Source organism: Rattus norvegicus, chromosome 12, assembly GCF_036323735.1.
Source record: "Rattus norvegicus strain BN/NHsdMcwi chromosome 12, GRCr8, whole genome shotgun sequence".
NCBI classification, from domain to species: Eukaryota; Metazoa; Chordata; class Mammalia; order Rodentia; family Muridae; genus Rattus; species Rattus norvegicus.
This window is the reverse complement of record NC_086030.1, coordinates 18,821,742-18,845,046: the sequence shown is the minus strand read 5'-3', so window position 1 is coordinate 18,845,046 and position 23,305 is coordinate 18,821,742. Positions and strand designations below refer to the sequence as shown.

The following is a 23,305-nucleotide window of genomic DNA, read 5'->3' as shown; positions in this document are numbered from 1 at the left end:
CTGAGCACACCCCAGCCCCTCACTGGGGGATTCTAGGCAGGGGCTCTACCACTGAGCACACCCCAGCCCCTCACTGGGGGATTCTAGGCAGGGGCTCTACCACTGAGCCACGCCCCCAGCCCCTCACTGGGGGATTCTAGGCAGGGGCTCTACCACTGAGCCACGCCCCCAGCCCCTCACTGGGGGATTCTAGGCAGGGGCTCTACCACTGAGCCACACCCTCAGCCCCTCACTGGGGGATTCTAGGCAGGGGCTCTACCACTGAGCCACACCCCCAGCCCCTCACTGGGGGATTCTAGGCAGGGGCTCTACCACTGAGCCACACCCCACCCCTCACTGGGGATTCTAGGCAGGGGCTCTACCACTGAGCCACACCCCAGTCCCTCACTGGGGGATTCTAGGCAGAGGCTCTACCACTGAGCCACGCCCCCAGTCCCTCACTGGGGGATTCTAGGCAGGGGCTCTACCACTGAGCCACATCCCCAGCCCCTCACTGGGGGATTCTAGGCAGGGTCTCTACCACTGAGCTACGCCCCCAGCTTCTCACTGGGGGATTCTAGGCAGGGGCTCTACCACTGAGCCACGCCCCCAGCCCCTCACTGGGGGATTCTAGGCAGGGTCTCTACCACTGAGCTACGCCCCCAGCTTCTCACTGGGGGATTCTAGGCAGGGGCTCTACCACTGAGCCATGCCCCCAGCCTCTCACTGGGGATTGTAGGTACACATTCCAAAGTTAAATTCCATCCCCAGCTATCTTCTTGACCTCAGAAGACTCTCCTGAAATCAGGAAGTACTTTCGTCCCAAGACCCACCCTGGCGCCAAATGAACCTAAAGGTCATCTAGATAACCAGGGGCATGGTGGGGGGGGGAGGAGGGAGACCCAAGCAGGTAGGAGGTAGCCTCTGGCTCTGCTTGGGTGTGACTTGACCTGTTATAGTCCCGGACAAGGTCTTACTAAGTTGCCCAACTGATGTTGAAGTCACTCTTGTAGCTTCTGCATGCCTTAAGCTAACCATCCTCTTGTTTCTGTCTCCTGAATGCTGAGATGGGAAGCCTTCACTAGCACACCCTGCTTGTCCCTGGAGTTTGGGCACCCCAGCCTCTCACTTCTGCATCCTGTAACCCTAACCTGTTCTTGCCATGTGTCAGGGACAGTGTGAAGGGCTGTGTCATAGCCTCCATCCCCCCCCCCCCCAGGGACTGTACTGTGCTAATATAGACACTACTAGTCCACAGACTCACACCACACACATGCATACACACATGCACACCACACACATATTGCCACACACACATAGCCAACGCATGCACACACATGGCTACACACCACACTAATAGCTACTAATACTAATACACCATACTAATATGAGGACACTGAGCTGTCATGGGGATGCCTTGCTTTGGGATTATGCTTTATGAGTTACAGGTTTGGAATTCAACGTCTTCATTTTACTAATGAGACCAGCTGAGCTTCAGGCTCTGTTATGGGAGTCAGTGGGGTGCAGCTCAGGCCTCCCTGATCCCTTAAGGCCTGTGAATTCTGACCCACTGATTCTGACATGGAATTTATCTCCGAGCCGGAAGCTCTGTGTGGTCAGGGAGATGGATACACAGAGAGACACACACACACATATAGACATACACATGTACGAACATACACATAGACATGGCTAGGGACCACAAGCAAAATGACTCCATGTGCCACAGCCGTGCTGGGCGGCTTCCTAGTCTGCCACGTCCAGGGTGGCACCGTACCTGGTCTCGCTCCCGCTCCACCTCCTCCAGCTGCAGCATAACTGTGTTCATGCGGTGCTTGTACATTTCACAGTCCTTCCCCAGGGTTGAGCACTTGAGCTCCAGGTCTTCCTTCTCTTCCAGGTACTGTGAGCAACACGAGAGAGCAATGCAATACTGGGTGTTCAAGGGTTTAGGGAGAGCGGCTGTGTGTGTGTGTGTATGCGTGTGCGCGCGTGCGTGTGTGTGTGTGTCTGATGTATGTGTGTGCCTGCGAGTGTGTCTGTGTGTCTGTGTGGTGTGTGTGGCTATGTATATGTGGTATACATGTGTGTGTGTGGTGTATGTGTATGGTGTGGTTATGTGTGTGTGTGGCTATGTGTGTATCTACATGTATGTAGTATACATGTGTATGTGTATATAGCTATGTGTGTGTATGGTGTGTGTGGCTATGTGTATGTGGTGTGCATGTGTGTATATGTAGCTATTAGTGTGATGTGTAGCCATGTGTGTGCATGCGTTGGCTATGTGTGTGTGGCAATATGTGTGTGGTGTGCATGTGTGTGTATGCATGTGTGTGGTGTGAGTCTGTGGCTACATGTGTGTGGCTATGTGTGGATGGTGTGCATGTGTGTGTATGTAGCTATGTGTGTAGTATGTCACTAGGTGTGTGCATGTGTGTGGCTATGTATGTGATGTGTGGCTACATGTGTGTGGTATATGTGATGTGTACATACATGCAAATGAGAATGCATGTGGCTAGAGGCCAGCGTCAAGTATCTTTCTCTATCACTTCTTATTTTTCTTGAGATGGGATCTCTCATTGATCCTAGAACTCACTGACTGGCTGTCAGCCAACTTCAGGCATCTTCCAATCTCTGCCTCCCAAGGACTAGGATAACCTTTGTGTGCCGCCATTCCTGGCCTTAAAAATGGGTCATAGGAATCTAAGTCTTTATGTCTGCACTTTACAGTGTGAGCCGTCTGTAGTTAGCTGATCCCTTCCTAGATTTGCTGTGTTGATTTGGTTTTGATTGCCAGTTATCTGATCAAAAGGGACTATGGGAGGAGGCTGGCCAGTCACCAGTGGATTGTTGAGGGATGGACCGTGGAGACACATCCTTGGTAGCTGCTTGGACTGGCAAGAGGATGGCGAGGACTACACTAACTAACACTCCTCATTTACAAACCACAAAGGGGCTGGATGCTGGGATGTGCAGTGCAGGCAATTCAGACTAGGGTATGACATCAGAAATTCCTGTTAACGTGCATCTGTGCACACCGCTGAGAAAGGTGCTGGCTGGCTGCTGATCCCCTGACGCTGTAGTACTCCTACCTTGTCCCGCAGCTCCTCAGCCTGGCGGACTTCCTCTTGTAGGTTGTAAATTTTGTTGACCAGTTCCTGCCGGTCCTCTAGCGCCTCCTTCCGGTCGTGTTCCAGGATGTCCAAGATGGCCTTGTCTGAGTCAGGGAGGCTGCGCTTGCCAGCCTGGGTGGGGTTGGGGAACAGAGATAAGTACAGAAGGAGAAAGACAAAAGAGTTAGCCCTGGGCAGTTCCAAGATGGCGGAAGGTTTTGTGGCGGAAGTTTAGTGAGTGCATGAGGGGATTTGTCTTGGGTCTTTCAGCAACTTCCTATCGTTTGAACTTATTTGATTACCTGTAAAGACGCTGGGAACCCCAAGCTGGGACAAGAAAGGAAATACCTCCGTATACCCGTTACCCCCCGCCCCCCTGAAATATCAATTAAGCAAATCTAGGACCAGTCTCTGCCTCAAGATCACTGAGCCGTGGGCAGTAGTGGGGTCATTCTAGAAGGACAGAAATGTGTTTTCTTCCTTTGCAGATGTATTTTGGAACATTAGCCCTCAGTGAGCATTAAATCTCTTTCTGTAGCCACACATTTGTGCACTGACAAATATGGGAGGCGCTTGAGTTTGGCACACAGGGAATCACACTCAGTACAGTGTCTGGGGATCTCTAAGTTTTCCTGAATGTTCTCTTCTCCCAGAGCTAGGGCACTGGCTTCCGTGTGGATAGTGAATCTCATTTATCACTTTTCTTTTATAAGTATTATCACCTATAATAAGGGCTGAAGACAGAATCCAGTGATAGAGACTTGGCCTAGAGTGTTCAAGGCACTGCCATCAGATTGAATTCAGGACATCAGACATCTAAGTCACATGCTCTATCATTGAGCCACGCCCCCAGCCCCTCACTGGGGGATTCTAGGCAGGGGCTCTACCACTGAGCCACACCCCAGCCCCTCACTGGGGGATTCTAGACAGGGGCTCTACCACTGAGCCACATCCCCCAGTCCCTCACGGGGTGGGGGGGGGATTCTAGGCAGGGGCTCTACCACTGAGCCACATCCCCCAGTCCTTCACTGGGGGATTCTAGGCAGGGGCTCAACCACTGAGCCACATCCCCCAGTCCCTCACTGGGGGATTCTAGGCAGGGGCTCTACCACTGAGCCACACCCCAGCCCCTCACTGGGGGATTCTAGGCAGGGGCTCTACCACTGAGCCACATCCCAGCCCCTCACTGGGGGATTCTAGGCAGGGGCTCTACCATTGAGCCACACCCCAGCCCCTCACTGGGGGATTCTAGGCAGGGGCTCTACCACTGAGCCACATCCCAGCCCCTCACTGGAGGAAGGTAGGCAGGTGATTTACCACCGAGCTACACCCCAGTCTCTCAAAAGAACATTCTAGGCAGGGGCACTACCACTGATCTACATTTCATCCCTCTTTTGACTTATAAAAATTTAGACACTGTCTCACCAAGTTGTCCTGGTTGCTCCTGAACACATTTTGCTATCCTAGGGAGCCCCTGATCTTGCAATCATCTAACTCACTCCAGCCTCTCAAGTAGCTAGGATGACAGGATGACAGACCTGCACTACTAGGTCTGGCTAAAAATCAATCAATCATCAATCAATCAGTTAAACAACAACAACAACAACAACAACAACAACAACAACAACAACAGCAACAACAAGCCCAAACCCCTTTCCTCTAACGTCAGTCTTTGCCAACAGCATGGCTTGTGTGCAGTGCTAAGGCCGATGGGTGTTGTCTGTGACCTTGTAGCATCTAAGCTGGGACTTGGTATTCATCCTCCAGCAGGTACACCCACCTTGCCCACCTAGCCCTCACCTACATAAGGATGGTGCGTCCCACCTGGATGATGGACTGCAGCTCCTGGATTTTGGTCTTCAGCATCTCATTCTCCCGCTCCAGTTCCAGGACCTGCTCCTTCTTGGGCCGATTCTCAATGTCATTCTTGAGCTTGAGGGACTGATTTCTCTCTAGTTTGCATTCCTCCTCCATTTTGTTCAGTCGGTGTTTGAGTTGGTCGATCTGAAAATACGGATGTTGACAGAGGGGTGAGGATGGCTGTCAAGGACTGTTAGGAAGATGGCTGAGGGGATGGCTCGTTTGGGCAAAGTGCACACCTCCTGAGCATCAAGACCTCAGTTTGGATCCCCAGTGACCACATCAAAAACTAGGTGCAGTGGTGTGTGCCTATAACCTGAGCGCTGGGAAGGCTCACTGGCCAGACAGTCCATCTTACTAGGTGAGTTGAAGGCCAATGAGAGTGTGGTCTTAAAATACAAGGTGAGTGGTGTCCAAGAGAAGATATGTGGCTGAAATTGTCCTTAAGGTTTTATACTCATATACACACATTTACATATACATTTCCCAATACATGTAATGCCTCTAATATCTACCTACCCATTCATCCATCTGTCCGTCCATCCATCCATCATCCATCCATCCATCCATCCATCCATCCACATCTGTCCATCTATCCACCCACCTATCCGCCCATCCACCCATCCATCTGCCCGTCCATCCATCCATTCATCCGTCCATCCATCCATCTGTCCATCCACTCGTCCCACCTGTCTATCTATCTGTCCATCCGTCTATTGGAACATAATTGAGAATAAAATTCTAAGAGAGAGACTTCTAAGTCTCTGCTGTGGGCTCGTTTTTCCGACTCCTAACTAAACAGCCCAGAAGCCCCTTCTTTTCGCTCTCTATAAAACAAATGCTGTTCACCATCTCTGAAAGTTCAGCTCAAGAAAGTGGTGTCCAGACTTCCTGTCACCCGCACATGTGAGACTTACTCTGCTAAAGATTTATGGTGCTTTCTCTGCAGCCATAGGGCACAGATACCATCACCTCATCTCTTGTACAAGTAGAAAAACCAAACCAACAAATAACCCACAAACCCCAAGGCCATAGCCAATAAAGCCAGAAAGTCAGAAATGAGAATCTGAATTCTGAAAGATTTTGAGGGAAGATCTGAAGGATGGATTAACTTCCTTTTCAAATAAAAGGTTTATTTATTTTACAGGTATGAGTGTTTTGTCTGCATGTGCGTCTGTACTACACATGTGTCTGGTGCTCATGAAGGCCAGAAGAGGGCATAAGATAGTCTGGAGTTACAGATGGCATGAGCTGCCGGTTGGGTGCTGGGAACTGAACCTGGGTTCTCTGAAAGAGCACCAAGCACTCTTGACTGCTAAGCCCTCTCTCCAGACCTCCCTTATTTCTGAGGCAAGGTCTCATTGTGTCACCCAGGCTAGCCTCAGACTTCTTACATATCCAGTGCTGGCTTTGAACTTGTGATCCCCCTGCCTCATTCTCCCTCATGTTGGGAGTCTAAGCATGCACCCTACATGCCTGGCTTTGTGCTGAGATGAAGACTCAACCTTCTGAAGTCGCACAGCCTGTTTACTGACCGGTCTACTTCATTAAATTGTACATGACCGGAGCAGAGCTCAGGTTATTAATCCCCATGTCCCCCTGCGGTGCTTAGCATAGTGTCTTACTCATGGCAGGTGCTTAATAAATATCCCGAGAGTCTGCTTTCCACCCTGCAGCCAGAGCAAGCCTCCCGAGAGATAAATCAGCTGTCATTCCCCAACTCGCAGTCTGTCAGTGGCTTCCCGTCAGTGGGAGAATAAATCCCGGAGTTCTCACCGTGCCCCTGGTCTGGACCCGCACCACCTCTCTCTCTCTCCCCCTTTGTACCACTTGCTCATTGGTTCCAAGCTCACCGTGTGTCCAGCTGTTTAAGGACAGAAAGAGCCAAGAGCTCCCCACTTGGGTTTTGTTGTTCCTTTTACATTTCTGTCCCTGACTTTCTTTCCCAGTCTATTTTATTTATTATTAAACAATATTACTATATTGTATTAAGACAATAATAATTTATTTATTATTAAAATACCGACTAGTGTGTATTAATCATACATAATAATGGGTTCCATCCTGACATTTTCACATATGCACACCCTTTATTAATTTTTAAAATCGTATTCACCCTATTAAGCCCTCTTGTCCCCTCCCACTCTTGCTGATTTCCCTTTCTCTTCCCAACTAGTTTCCCCCCTGTTTTGGGAGACCCAGTGAGGTTCATTAGGGTTGCCTTACAGGGGTCCAGATGAAGGGTTATTAACAGGAATACGGGCTCTTTATCAATGGCTATACCACTGAAGGAAATGTCTCTCTCTCCTTCAGGAACCATGAACTCGTTATGGATCCTCAGGGAGGACTAGTGGAACATAGCCCTTTCCCCTTCCATGGCAAGATGTTGATGAGCTCAGCTCCCGGGAGCCCAGGAGTGCCATGGCTGGGTGATATCTGGAACCAGCATTCCACTATGAACCTGCCATGCCTTCCTCTGTTCTCTCTCCTTCCTGTCCCATCCCAACCCTCACTCTCTCCTCATTCTCCACCCTCCTTTTTATTGTTACAGAGCCTTGCCCTTTTGTTATGCAGCATGAGCTGAGTTGGCTTGGAGACTTGCGATCCTCCTGCCTCAGCTTCCTGAGCTCTAGGATTCAGGTCTAAATGTCCATAGGTGGATATATCTTCTCTTCTTGACATGCTATGTCTCAAATAATCAGTTGGATTACCCCAGAGTTCCACAGACGCACCTCAGTCTTAAGGTTCATGAACTTGGAATAAAGCTAGGTCTATGGTGGTCATCAATGAACCAAAGGAAAGAGGAGAGCATCATGGTGATGCAGGCCTTAATTCCAGAATTAATCAGACAGAGGCAGGAGGGCTGTGGGTTCAAGGTCAGAACAAAAACAAACAGATAAACAAAAATTGAAATGAAGCAAACCTTCCTTTTTTTCTACTTAGGAGGTAAATTTCATTTAATATGTCAACCATTTGGCTGGTGGTTGCTTTCTGCTAAACATACTGATTGTCTCCCGTGCCAGCAGCCATGCTGAGCTCAGCAAATACAGGCTCTTAGGAATTTACATCTACCCAACAGGCACTATCCATTTTTCCCCCCTAAGTTTTGTGAGCATCATAATATGAGGCCCTGAGTCTCCTACGTCCCTTCATACACCTTCAGCCCTAAGTCTCCAATGTCTTCTCCCATCTTTCCTGGAACAGAGTGTCTGTGTGCCCGTGTCTGTATGCAGAGTGGATGGAGGTCCCCTAACTTCCCATGAACCTTTAGGCACACGAGTCTGCACATGTGCAGTGTGGATTTAGGCTCATCGCCCTCTAACCACCATGCATGTGTCTGCACAAGCGCAGAGTGGATCTAGGTGGATGACCCCCTGCTTGAAAACCACTGGTGCCTGGTGGCTCTAGCGCCCCCTGCAGAGCCTGTACCCTCCACCCTCTGTCTCTGGCTTGTCTGGGGCACAAAGCTGGGGGAGGGCTGTGTGGTAAATCTGCATGTGCCCCTCTAGCGGACATGAGCCCCCAGGAGATTTCTTTTCCCTTCCTAAAGTTCAGCCAGAGCCCAGGCATCCCCACCTCGAGTTGGAGATCGCGGCTCCTCATCACCGCCATGTTTTTCTCCTCACTGAGCTGGGCGTAGCGCATGGCTAAGTTGTAGTTGTCGTCCTTGACCTTGACCAGCTCATCGTTGTGGCTGTCCCGCTCTTCCTTCATCTTGTAGTACCGTTCCTGGAAGGTTAGGAGCTCCACCCGTATCAGGTTCAGTTGCTTCTTCTCATCCTCCAGCTGCCGGGACTTGGCCAGCAGCTCACAGCGCTGAAGGTCCTTGGCTTTCACCTGCTGCTGCAGTTTGATGACCTCATTCATCAGGAAGTGCGTGAGGCCCTCATGGCCTTCCTCCACTGTGGAGAGGGGTACCCAGTCAGACCTGAGGTGCGGGGCAGTGGCAGTAGCATCTACTCAAACACTCACTGAGATGCTATATTGCTAAATGGACAGGATCTAGGATCGCTCAGGAGGCGAGCCTCTGGGTATGTCTGCAAGGATTATCTCCACGACTTTAACTGACACTCTGTGGGCTGCACCATTCCAGGGTCCAGGGTCCTGGGCTGAATAAAAAGAAGAATGGGAACCGAGCGCCAACATTTGTCTCTCTCTCCGCTGCCTGACTGTGGATGCGATGTGATTGGCTGCTTCATGCTCCGCCCCCCCCCCCCCGCCATGATGAACTTGTACCCTTAGAAAACCCCTCTTCTTTCCTTAAATTGCGTTTGTATTTTGTCACAGGAACAAGAGCATCAACGAATTCACCCACCAACCTTTTATTTGCTTATTGGTTACAGTGCTGTGGGTTGAACTACACCTCCCGGCTGTAACTCCAGTGTTCTGTATCTCTTTAGAGATAAAGCTTCACTGAGTTGTCCAGGCTGGTCTTCACCTTGAATTTGCTTACCCAGCCTCCCAAGTGTCTGAGATTATAAGCATGTACTACCAGGCCCGGAGAGCAGTATTTACCAAGCTCTTAGTTCCCAGTGGGCACTGGCATTTTAGGGTGAGCCAAGCACCTTTGTTGCAGTAGATCTTACTGTGTAGTAAGACAGAGAGGTTTATAAAAGTCAAATAATGAGAACGATATAAGTAGACTGTGAGGATTCCACACAGTCTAGGCATGGGGTCATGGAGTGTGTTATGGGGTCGGGGCAGAGGTTCAGGGTTGGAGTGGCAGGGGAACAATATCAGAAGGAGAGGGAAGGAAGGAAGGAGGGAGGGGAGAGGAGAGCCAGAGAGGAACCGGAACATGTTGAATGTAGGGACTTTGTGGTCAAATTGAAGACTCGTGTGAGCCCTGGAGAACGGAGAGGTCACCACAGTAGGTCTTGATTGGATAAAGGGATCCCGGCGTCTGGGCATGAGGTAGAGAGTAAGCTGATTCAAGGACTCTCAGGAAGGAGGATTCTGAGGCTAGAATAAACTTTTGCCCTGGTTCCAGCCCTAGGTTGAGGGGTGATTAACGATCACCTAGTGCTCTTAGCCTTTGCTTCAGTTTGTCCCCATCACCTGTCTCGTGTTATCAGTTAAAGTAAGTGATGGGCAGCCCAAGAGTGCATCATGTCACTATACCACAGACAGACAGACAGACACACACACACACACACACACACACACACACACACACACACTCACACATGGGTAAACACATATGCACGACACACCCACTCACACCCACTCACACTCACAATACTCTTACACATATCACATGTGCATACCCTTACATGACACATACATGCACATATTCACATGCAGACATGTGCATATGAATGCACGCAACTCACAAACACATACACTTGCATGACATACATGCACATACACATGCAAACACACTCACATGCACACATGTCCATGTGCACATGCATCATACACACACACACACACACACACACACACACACACACACACACACACACACGTATCCTCCTACTAGATTTCCCTTGGTCTGGTAGCAAAGCCACTTACCCACAATGGTGGAGAATCTTCGGGTGGGTTCCTTTCCAGTCACCAGCTTGTAAAGTTCTGGGTAGTAAAACTCCAGGCTTTCCAGGAAGACCACATAGCCCCTTTGTCCCTTGGTGTGAAGAATGTCCAACAATCGGCCTGGGAAAGAAGTTCAGTCCAAGTGGTGAGAACATGTTTGATTGGATGACAGTCTCCTCCTAAGCTTATAACCCTTAACAGCTCAAAGAAGATAGCCATACCATATTCATGTGTGTGTGTGTGTGTGTGTGTGTGTGTGTGTGTGTGTGTGTGTGTTCATTTGGGCTCTTATGTGCCATGGTGTATGTGTGTAGGTCAGTAGGGAACCTCAAGAATTAGTCCTTGACTTTCACCTTACGTTAGACAGATTCTCTTGTTTGCCACTGAAAATTTCAGGCTAGTTGGTTTGTTAGCTCTTCCAGGGATTCTCTGTATCCATTTCCCATTTCCATGAAGAAAACTGACTGTCCTTCTCCTAGAAAATACTAACTGCCAATAGCCAGGTAGGGTGAGTTTTCATGAAGAATTCACGAGACCTTCTCTTACCCAGACTACATTTTGGCTGGCTTTTTCTTGAGCAGGTCTTGTGCATGTCAACTGTGAATTCTTGTGTGCAGTGTCCCTATCATGTCTGACAAACATGTTTTTCTTTCCCTGACACCCACTGCCCATGGATCTTGCCTTCTTTTTGCTCCTTTTCCCCCCCTTATCATCCCTGAGCCTTGTGTGTGTATGTGTGTGTGTGATATAAATGTTTCATTTAGAAGGATTTAAATGGTGTTTCCTTATAATAGGGTTGGGGGCAATGACTCTCTCAGACATCTTCCTCTTTGATTCAGGGCCTTTTGGTGACCTAGAGTGTGGTCAGTGAGCCTTAGCATGTCTCTATCTCCCCAGCAATAGGATTAAAATGTGAGTCACCACACCCAAAGTCTCACCCCATTCTCTCATTCCTGAGTTATAGCATGGAGCCTGGACAATGTAAATAAAAGAGCCAGGCCCTTGGCAGAGTCCCACGAGTGTTTAATGTGTTAATAAATGGATAAAACCTGGACAGGTGGCATTATTGCTAGAGAGAGCCACAAACCAGCACTTTCAAAGATTTCCCCCAATCTACCAGTGCTAAAACAAACCAGAAAGGGGTTGGGCATATAGCTCAGTGGTAAAGCAATTTGCCTTGCATGTGCGAGGTTGTGAGTTTGATTCCCAAGTACTGCAAAAAGACAAAAACAAAACTCTACAAAGCCAGAAAGCAACAACAACCTCAAACTGACCACAGAGGTACCAACTCTTGTGGCATAATTGCCTGGCTCCCTGGGAGTTAGTACAGGAAGACACATATCTGCATGCTGTGGTTTGAATGTGAAAAGCCTTCCAAAGGCTTGCATGTTTGAACACTTGGCCCTCGGCTGGTGGCACTGTTTGGGAAGGTTGTGGAGCCTTCAGGAGGCGGAGCCTTGCTGGAGGGTGTCTGTCACTGGAGGGAGGCCTTGAGGTTTTGTAGCCCTGCCCCATTTCCTGCTTATGTTTAGCTTCCTGTGTGTATGTGCAGTATGACCAGCCATGATGATGGATTGAGTCACCATAGACTGTGAGACAAAACAAACCTTTCCCTCCCTTAAGTTGCCTCTTGCTGGGCATTTTGTCATAGCAATGGGTAAGGAACACATGTGGAAAGCTGGGGAAGTCGTAGGGAAGGGGCATGGATCTATTCTTTGGGAGTCTTACACATCCCGGAGACATCTTTACGTGGAATTTTTCCTGCAGTTTCTAGCATCTATCCTCCTTGCTGTAGTTTGATTCTTTTTGTCTTTCCGAAGGTTTGTGCGTTGGGAGCTTGGTCCTTAATTCTAGCAAAGATACTCAGTGGTGGGACCTTTAGGGATGGGGCCCAGTGGAGGATCTGAGAAATTTCCAGGCTGTGCTCCTGGAAATTTCCTCCAGTGACCTGGTGATGTCATCACTTCCTCACCCAATGCCCCTTCTATCACATGACACAAATAAGAGGTCTTTCATTAGAGCTGAGGCTAAACTAAGTTAAACACACGGTTTTCTCTTCATACACTGTCCTGCCTCTGTTTTTTGTCATAACAACACATACGAGGGCTGCAACACGACTGCTTTCTCTCACTGTTTATCCTTCATGGTCTTTCTTTAAATGCTTTCAGAAATCACTTCCCCTGAGGTTCCTAACACTCCACCGTTTCCCTAGGACAGAAAGGATCCATTTCATCGTGCATCAATCTTGACCGTTTAGTTTAAACTGCCTGCAGCACTACCCTGAAAAAGACACCAAGGTAGCATCCGAGCTCAGTGGGGAAGCACGCTGTGCTTAATTAAGGCTGGCCTCCATGGGTGCAAGAGACAATGGAAGCCTGCCTTGTCGTCTGTGCTGTGCGATGGGGATTTTCAAACCCTTCCAGCTGCGATCCTCAGAAAGAAAAACATTGTGTCGTGTGACCCAGTGGCCAACTGAGAGATGAGCACACAAACACGGACGCATGAAAGAGTAAAGTGGAGTACGTCCTGTGAACCATTAGAAGCCTGTGCATTTCTTCTCAGAACAGTATATTATACATAGTATTGTGGTGATGGGGATGGAAACCGGGGACTTGTGCATACTAGGCAAATACTCTACCACTGAGCCACGCCCCCAGCCCCTCACTGGGGGATTCTAGGCAGGGGCTCTACACTGAGCCACGCCCCCACCCCCACTAGGGGATTCTAGGCAGGGGCTCTACCACTGAGCCACACCCCAACCCCTCACTGGGAGATTCTAGGCAGGTGTTCTACCACTGAGCCACGCCCCCAGCCCCTCACTGGGGGATTCTAGGCAGGGGCTCTACCACTGAGCCACACCCCAGCCCCTCACTGGGAGATTCTAGGCAGGGGCTCTACCACTGAGCCACGCCCCAGTCCCTCATTGGGGGATTCTAGGCAGGGGCTCTACCACTGAGCCATGTCCCAGCCCCTCACTGGGGGATTCTAGGCAGGGGCTCTACCACATAGGTACATCTCCCAGAAAAATAGCATTTTAAAGCACTATATATAAACCAGAAGAGAAAGGCACAACTGTGTGTGTGTTATATGCAGTACATTACATATGATTTTGTGTTATATATGTGCAATTATAATAAAATTCAGATCTCAAAATTTAAACAAATTTGTGAGAGATACTAAATGCATTTCTTCACTAATGTATCAAACAGCATGTCCTCTTGACAGGCCTAATAACTGCTGCAGGTTCTAGACGTGGGTTGAGTGAGGTAGCAGGATAAAGGCATCTGCATCCCTGCAATGTGATCCAGGTCTCGCTGTTGTCCTTACTGTGACAAAGTCAAAGGTGCCACTAATCAGTAGTGTGATCTCTCGCCCGCTGACATTCAATAATGTAAGGTGACGCTAAACGTAAGTGTAGGTTTGCAAAAGCGGAACATGTACCCTCCCTTCAAGGTCATTGGTTCTGAGTTCTGGATACACAGAGCTTAGACAGGGCAGGGAGTGGTCTACTCTGATGCTCAGATGAGGACGTGCCAAGGCTTGGGCATCGTGAAGCTCAGGAGGTCCACGAGGCTCCATCCAGAGGTTTCGGAGGCTGTGACGACTGCTGTGGCAAGGAGACTCTTCAGTGTAGCTGCCTACAAGTTGTACAGGGAGCTCTAAGGGTGCAGCTTTTGGGAGTCTGTCACCAGTGTTGGGGTGGAGCTTTGGTGCTGAAGCCTCCAGAGTCACCTACGCTCCAGTGACAGACCTCTCACTCTAGCTCCACTGAGGGACCCATTAACCAGGCTCCTGCGAGGAGACTATCACACACACTGTACGGACCCCTTTACCCATGGATGCAACCTCTCACCCACACTCATGTGACGTAGTCCCCCACGCATGCCCCTTTAAAAAACTCTTCTCCATTCCCGTAAAACCATCTGTACTCAAGTAACTCATCACCCACGGTCCTGTGAGCGAACCTGATGAGATAGACGTGAGTGAAGCTGTGTCCTTGGTCTGGCATTGGTCCCTAGTGCACGGTGAGGGGGCGGTGAGTAGACGTCAGTCCAAGCCTCATTCGGGAAAGGCAAGTAACACATCTGTGGACCCCAGAATAAAAACTCTCTTCCGGAGATCCAGCTAATCGGAGGCATGCCCTTGACTGGCCACGTGTGGTTCCCTCATTTCCCTCCCTCCATTACCTGCCCGGTTGATCTTGGACGGCAGCATGGGCGCATTGAGCACCTCGTCTTCATCTTGCTCGTCGATGACCTTGCACTGGCGCAGGTAGGGGGTGAGCTTGGCGGGGTTGATGTAGCGGCTCAGCATGTGCCGATTGCATTCCACGTTATCCCACAGGGCTTCCTCTTCATCCTTCAGCGTCTCCATGTAGTCATCCATAGCTGGCCCTCCTCCTGTGAGGGATAAACCCCAACAAGGTTAGTAAAAGAGCCTTTGTGAAGCAATGCTATAAGACGTTCGGGAGTGATGGCTGACAAATATCGCCAGAAAGGAAAACGTAAGAGCAGAGAAAAGTGGGAAAACGCACAGGACATATTGCCTCTTATCCGAGGGAGAAGGGGAGGGGGACATAAGCACAAGTATAAATTTTCTTACACACTAAACACAAAACAATAGGAAGGTGAGCTGTAACATTTTTAAAGGATAGTTTATGGGGAGAGATGGAGAGTCCTGCCATCGGAGTATGTGCTCTTTCCATGTAGGTTTTATCTTACTAAGAAGCATTTTTCTCCAAACAATATTTATATAATACCATTTGCCTTCAAATTCCACACAAATGATACTATACTGCCTGAATCTTCTTCCATATTGCGCCCCCCCCCCACCGTAAATTTTTTGATGTTTATTCAGGTGGATGCATAGAAACCTAATTAGCTCATGTTTAAAAATGTAGTTTTATTAAGAGACAACTCAAATGCTATAAACTTGTTCGTTCTAATTCAAAGACTTAAAGAATTATTTATTATTTATGCGGGCCTGCATGAATGCGTTTTTTTTTTTTTTTGTGCGCCTTGCATGTGCAAGTGCTCATGAAGACCAGAAGAGGGCGTCAGGTCTCCTGGCACTGTAATTATAGGTGGTGAGCTGCCGAATTTGGTGATCAGACTGAACCTGGGTCCTCTGAAAGAGCTCAGCTGCTGAGCCGTGTCTCCAGCCTAAACAATCTTTAAATAATACCGTATTCTTCACTTATCGATATTTTCAAGGCACTTCTGCCTTTCCTACAAGAAATCTCATACCTCATACCTATCAGTGGTTACTCTCTTTTGAAGAAACTACTTGGTCGGCTGGTTATTCAGGTGTGTGTGTGTGTGTGTGTGTGTGTGTGTGTGTGTGTGTGTGTGTGTATCTCTCTGTGTGTGTGTGTGTGTGTGTGTGTGTGTATGCATGGTGCATGTGCACATGCAGGCATGCGCACCTGTGTGCACAAGTGGAAAGCAGAGAGCGTCAGGCATCCTGATTATTTCTGTTTTACTCTTTCCAGACAGCATCTCTCATTGAACCTGGAATTAGCCTGACATCCATCAAACCTAGGGATCCTCCTGTCTCTGCTCCTATGCACTGGGGTCACAGGAGTGACCATAGTGCCCAGCTTTTTACATGAGTGGTGGAATTCAAGCTCAGGTCCTTATGCTGTACAGCAAGCACTCTCCACTGAGCTATCTGCTCAGTCCCATTAGCAGTCACTTGATCTCCAGAGTGTCCCATCTGCATCCACACATCTGCTTTATGTTTGTGGTTTTCCCTATGCACAAACTCAAAACATGTAACCTTTTGTGTACAGCTCCCCCCCCCCATACTATTCATAAAGTTTGATCTTTTTGAAGCAAGTATCAGTCCGCCCTCCCTTTCTTCCTTCCTCCCTGGCTCTCCCCTACCCCGCCCCTTCCTCATCCCTTCCTTTCAAAACAGTTTTCTTTATTGGTCTAGAATTCACGCATTATGTGATTCATCTTTTTAATGTGTACACTCCAGTGGTTCACAATCAATTGGAAACGTGTTCATTATTTCAAAGAGAGACCCAGCCATTCATTTCCTCCAACACCGACCAGCTCCTGGCAACATTAATGGGCTTCCTGCTTCCATGGTGTCCCAGTTTGGTTTCTGTGGCTGTGATAAAATGCTCCGACAAGACAACAACTTAGGGTTAAAGGGTTTATGTTAACTCGAGATTCCAGCTCACAGTCCATCATTGCGGGGAAGACAGAGCAGGGTGTTGGAGCAGCTGGTTATATCACACCCACAGTCCAGAGCAGAGAGAAATGAAGGCTGTATTAGAGGGCTCAGCTCACTGTCTCTACTCTAAGGCAGTTCAAATCGCCCAGGGAAGGGCTTCTTCTGAAACAGTTAGTGTAACTGAAACACCATGCCTTTAGACATGCCCACAGGTCAAACTGATCTAGACACTCTTCATCAAGACTCTTCATAGGTGAGCCTACAGTGTTCAGTGACGGTCCAAACTACCATCACATACAAACCTACATTTTCTGTGCAGAAGATCTATGGCTTCCATCCTTCTGTGGCTTGGTTATTCCACATGCTGATGCTTCCTTCAAAAATGTGTCCATCAAGACTGGGGAACCAAGGAAGCTCTGAGTTTGATCTCCAGAATCCACATAAAAAAAACTGGGCAAGGCCTTTCGATCTCCATCTGCGTCCAGAGCTGGGGCTGTCCCACAGCCCTCAAACCCAAAACCTGCTCGCAGAGCGCTGCTCTCCAAGCATCACTCTCACTCTTAAAAATCACAAGCTCATAGGCTCACAGGCCCACAGGAGGGACAAGCTCCAGTCAGAGATAGCAAGAACAACTACCATCAGAGATAACCAGATGGTGAGGAGCAGGTGCAAGAACCTAAGCAACAGAAACCAAGACCAATTGACACCATCAGAACCCAGTTCTCTCACCACAGCAAATACTGGATATCCCAACACACTGGAAAAGCAAGATTTGGATTTAAAATCACATCTCATGATGATGATAGAAGACTTTAAGAAGGACATAAATAACTCCCTTAAAGAAAATACAGGACAAGATAAGATGGATGAAACAAAGAAGTGCAGGCTGACAGGAACCGGATATAGATCTCTCCTGAGAGACACAGCCAGAATACAGCAAATACATAGGCGAATGCCATCATTAAACCACTGAACTGAGAACGGGACCCCCGTTGAAGGAATCAGAGAGAGGACTGGAAGAGCTTGAAGGGGCTCAAGACCCCATATGAACAACAATGCCAACCAACCAGAGCTTCCAGGGACTAAGCCACTACCCAAAGACTATACATGGACTGACCCTGGACTCTGACCTCATAGGTAGCAATGAATAGCCTAGTAAGATCACCAGTGGAAGGGGAAGACCTTGGTCCTGCTAGGACTGAACCCCCAGTGAACGTGATTGTTGGGGGGAGGGTGGTAATGGGGGGAGGATGGGGAGGGGAACACCAATAGAGAAGGGGAGGGGGAGGGGCTACGGGGATGTTGGCCTGGAAACTGGGAAAGGGAATAGCAATCGAAATGTAAATAAGAAATACCCAAGTTAATAAAGATGGGAAAAAAAAACCCCAACAAGGTGAAAGCAAACAATTAAAAAAAAAAAAGAAATTCAGGACAGCATAGGTAAACAAGTAGAAGCCCTTAAAGAGGAAACAAAAATATCCCTTAAAGAATTACAGGAAAACACAATAAAACAGGTGAAGGAATTGAACAAAACCATCCAGAATCTAAAAATGGAAATAAAAACAATAAAGAAATCACAAAGGGAGACAAACCTGGAGATATAAAACCTAGGAAAGTGATCAGGAGTCATAGACGCAATCATCACCAACAGAATACAAGAGATAGAAGAGAGAATCTCAGGGGCAGAAGTTAACCATAGAAAACATTGACACAATAGTCAAAGAAAATGTAAAAAGCAAAAAGCTCTTAACCCAAAATATCCAGGAAATCCAGAACACAGTGAGAAGACCAAATGTAAGGATAATAGGTATAGAAGAGAGTGAAGATTCCCAACTTAAAGGGCTAGTAAATATCTTCAACAAAATTATAGAAGAAAACTTCCCTAACCTAAAGAAAGAGATGCTCATCAACATAGAAGAAGCCTACAGAACTCCAAACAGATTGGACCAGAAGAGAAATTCCTCCTGTCACATAATAGTCAAAACACCAAATGCACAAAACAAAGAGAATATTAAAAGCCATAGGGAGAAAGGTCAAGTAACATATAAAGGCAGACCTATCAGACTGTTCAACAGAGATTATGAACACTAGAAGATCCTGGGCAGATGTCATACAGACCCTAAGAGAACACAAATGCCAGCCCAGGCTACTATATCCAGCAAAATGCTCAATTAACATAGATGGAGAAACCAAGATATTCCATGACAAAACCAAATTTACACAAAATCTTTCCACAAATCCAGCCCTACAAAGGATGATAGATGGGAAACTCCTACACAAGGGGGAAACTACACCCTAGAAAAAGCAAGAAAGTAATCTTCTTGCAACAAACTCAAAAGAAGATAGCCACACAAACAAAATTTTACCACTAACAACAAAAATAACAGGAAACAACAATCACTGTTCCTTAATATATATTGACATCAATGGACTCAATTCCCCAATAAAAAGGCATAGACTAACAGAGTGGATAACAGAGGACCCAGCATTTTGCTGCATACAGGAAACACAGCGTAGTGACAAAGACAGACACTACCTAAGAGTAAAAGGTTGGGAAAATTTTGTCCAAGCAAATGATCCCAATAAACAAGCTGGAGTAGCCATTCTAATATCAAATAAAATCGACTTGCAACCAAAAGTTTTCAAAAAAGATAAGGGAGGACACTTCATACTCATCAAAGGAAAAATCTACGAAGATGAACTCTAAATTCTGAACATCTATGCTCCAAATGCAAGGGCACCTACATTCATAAAAGAAACTTTACTAAAGCTCAAAGCACACATTGCACCACACACAGTAATAGTAGGAGACTTCAACACATCACTCTCATTAATGGACTGATCATGGAAACAGAAACTAAACAGAGACACAGTGAAACTAGCATAAATTATGAACCAAATGGATTTAAATCTATAGAACAGTTCATCCTAAACCATCAGAATATACCTTCTTCTCAGCACCTCATGGTACCTTCTCCAAAATTTACCATATACTTGGTCACAAAACAGGCCTCAATAGCTACAAGGAGATTGGAATAATGCCATGCATCCTATCAGATCACCACGGACTAAGGCTGGTCTTCAATAACAATAAAAACAATAGAAAGCCCACATACACATGGAAGCTGAACAATGCTCTACTCAATGACAACTTGGTCAAGGAAGAAATAAAGAAATTAAATACTTTTTAGAATTTAATGAAAATGAAGGCACAACATCCCCAAACTTATGGGATACAATGAAAGCAGTGTTAAGAGAAAAACTCATAGCTCTGAGTGCCTGCAGAAAGAAATTGGAGAGAGCATACACTAACAGCTTGACAGCACACCTGAAAAGAAGCAAATTCACCCAAGAGGAGAAGACAGCAGAAAATAGTCAGACTCAGGGATGAAATCAACCAAGTAGAAACAAAAAGAACTATACAAAGAATCAACAAAACCAACAAGATAGATAAACCCTTAGCCAGACTAACCAGAGGGAACAGAGTGTGTATCCAAATCAACAAACTCAGAAATGAAAAGGGAGACATAATAACAGAAACTGAGGAAATTAAAAAAAATTATCAGATACTACTACAAAAGCCTATACTCAACAAAACTGGAAAATCTGGATGAAATGGACAATTTTCTAGACAGATACCAGGTACCAAAGTTAAGTCAGGATTAGATAAACCATCTAAACAGTCCTATAACCCCTAAAGAAATAGAAGCAGTCATTAAAAGTCTCCCAACCAGGGTTGGGGATTTAGCTCAGTGGTAGAGCGCTTGCCTAGCAAGCGCAAGGCCCTGGGTTCGGTCCCCAGCTCTGAAAAAAAAGAAAAAGAAAAAAAAAGTCTCCCAACCAAAACAAGTCCAGGACCAGATGGGTTTACTGTAGAATTCTATCAGACCTTCGAAGAAGACCTAACACCAATACTTTTCAAACTATTCCACAAAATAGAAACAGAAAGAACACTACCCAATTCATTCTTTGAAGCCACAATTATGCTTAAACCTAAACAGAAAGACCCAACAAAGAGAACTTCAGACCAATTTTCCTCATGAATATCAATGCAAAAAACTCAATAAAATTCTCCCAAACCGAACCCAAGAACACATCAAAACTATCCTTCATGATCAACTAGGCTTCATCCTAGCGATGCATGGATGGTTCAATATACAAAAATCCATCAACAAAATCCGCAATATAAACAAACTCAAAGAAAAAAACCACATGGGGTTGGGGATTTAGCTCAGTGGTAGAGCGCTTACCTAGGAAGCGCAAGGCCCTGGGTTCGGTCCCCAGCTCCGAAAAAAAGAACCAAAAAAAAAAAAAAAAAAAAAAAAAAAGAACTTCAAGTCTCTGAAAAAAGAAATTGAAGAAGATCTCAGAAGATGGAAAGATCTCCCATGATCATGAATTAGTAGGATTAATATAGTAAAAATGGTCATCTTGCTGAAAGCAATCTACAGATTAGATGCAATTCCCATCAAAATTCCAACTCAATTCTTCATAAAGTTAGAAAGAGCAATTTGTAAATTCATTTGGAATAACAAAAAAAAAACCCAACCCAGAATAGTGATAACTATTCTCAACAATATAAGAACTTCTGGGGGAATCACTATTCCTGATCTCAAGCAGTATTACAAAGCAATAGTGATAAAAACTGCATGGTATTGGTACGGAGACAGGCAGGTAGATCATTGGAATAGAGTTGGAGACCCAGAAATGAACCCACACACCTATGGTCACTTGATCTTTGACAAAGGAGCTAAAACCATCCAATGAAAAAAGACAGCATTTTCAACACATGGTGCTGGTTCACCTGGAGGTCAACATGCAGAAGAATGCAGATCGATCCATGCTTATCACTCTGTACAAAGCTCAAGTACAAGTGGATCAAGGACCTCCACATCAAACCAGATACACTCAAACTAATAGAAGAAAAAGTAGGGAAGAGCCTCGAACACATAGGCACATAGGACAATTTCCTGAACAGAACACCAATGGCTTATGCTCTGAGATCAAGAATCGACAAATGGGACTTCATGAGATCACAAAGCTTCTGTAAGGCAAAGGACACTGTCATTAGGACAAAACAGCAACCAACTGATTGGGAAAAGATCTTTACCAATCCTACATCTGATAGAGGGCTAAAATCCAATATATACAAAGAACTGAAGAAGTTAGACTCCAGAGAATCAAACAATCCTATTAAAAACAGGCTACAGAGCTAAACAAAGAATTCTCAACTGAGGAATACTGAATGACTGAGAAAGGTTCAACATCCTTAGTCATCAGGGAAATGCAAATCAAAGCAACCCTGAGATTCCACCTCACACCAGTCAGAATTGCTAAGATCAAAAACTCAGGTTGACAACAGATTCTGGTCGAGGATGTGGAGAAAGAGGAACACTCCTCCATTGTTGGCAGGATTGCAAGCTGGTACAACCACTGTGGAAATAAGTCTGGTGTTTCCTCAGAAAATTGGGCACAGTACTACCTGAGGACCCAGCTATACCACTCCTGGGCATACACTTAAAAGATGCTCCAACATATAACAAGGACACATCCTCCACTAGGTTTGTAGCAGCCTTATTTACAATAGCCAGAAGCTGGAAAGAACCTAGACGTCTTTCAATAGAGCAATGGATACAGAAAATGTGCTACATATACACAATGGAGCACTATTGAGCTATTTAAAACAATGACTGTAGGAAATTCTTAGGCAAATGGATGGAACTAGAAAATATAATCCTGAGTGAGATAACCCAGTCACAAAAGAACACACATGTTAGGCACTCACTGATAAGTGTATATTGGCCCAAAGACTTGGAATACCTAAGAAAAAATTCACAGATCATATGAAGCTTAAGAAGAAGGAAGACCAAAATGTGGATTCTTCATTCTTTCTTAGAAGGGGGGGGGGCAAAATACTCAAGGAGGAAATATAGGGACAAAGAGTAGAGCAGAAACTGAAGAAAAGGTCATCCAGAGACTGCCCCACCTGGGGATCCATCCCATACGCAGCCACCAAACCCAGTCACTATTGCTGATGCCGAGAAGTGCTTGCTGACAGGAGCCAGATACGGATGTCTCCTGAGAGGCTCTGCCAGAGCCCTATTGATACAGATGAGGGTACTTGCAGCTAACCCTTGGACTGAACAACGTGACCCCAATGGAGGAGTTAGAGAAAAAATTGAAGGAGCTGAAGGGGTTTGCAACCCCATAGGAAGAGCAACAATATTAACAAACCAGACCCCACTATAGCTCCCAAGGACTAAACCACCAACCAATGGGTACACATGGAGGGACCCATGGCTCCAGCCGCACATGTAGCAGAGGATGGCATTGTCCAGCATCAATAGGAGGAAAAGCCCTTGGTCCTGTGAAGGCTCGTTTCCCCAATGTAGGAGAATGCCAGGGCATTGAGCTGGGAGAGGGTGGGTGGGAGTGTGAGCATCCTCATAGAAGCAGGCATAAGGGAGAGGGGGAGGGGAGGGAGGGAAGAGGATAACATTTGGAATATAAATACATAGTATATCAAAGAAAAATAAAATTTAAAAAAAGAGAGGAGCTCAGAAACAATATTAATTGCACTACATAAGTGTAGGTGCAAAGTGACCAGCTGGATTGGGTTTCTGCCACCTTTCTGTGCT

General features: G+C 46.6%; 1 protein-coding gene across 2 annotated transcripts in view; it reads right to left on the bottom strand.

Annotated features, from left to right (window-relative positions):
- The window catches only part of Card11 (caspase recruitment domain family, member 11), a 136,958-nt gene that overhangs the window by 26,999 nt on the left and 86,654 nt on the right, over positions 1-23,305 (bottom strand). For both annotated transcript variants that reach the window (NM_001419863.1, XM_039089959.2), the window contains exons 3-8: positions 14,672-14,884; positions 10,467-10,604; positions 8,529-8,854; positions 4,917-5,096; positions 3,072-3,224; positions 1,757-1,882 (exon numbers count right to left, since the gene is read on the bottom strand). In NM_001419863.1, coding sequence (NP_001406792.1) covers positions 1,757-1,882; positions 3,072-3,224; positions 4,917-5,096; positions 8,529-8,854; positions 10,467-10,604; positions 14,672-14,884 — 1,136 coding nt within the window. The remainder of the gene's footprint in view (positions 1-1,756; positions 1,883-3,071; positions 3,225-4,916; positions 5,097-8,528; positions 8,855-10,466; positions 10,605-14,671; positions 14,885-23,305) is intronic.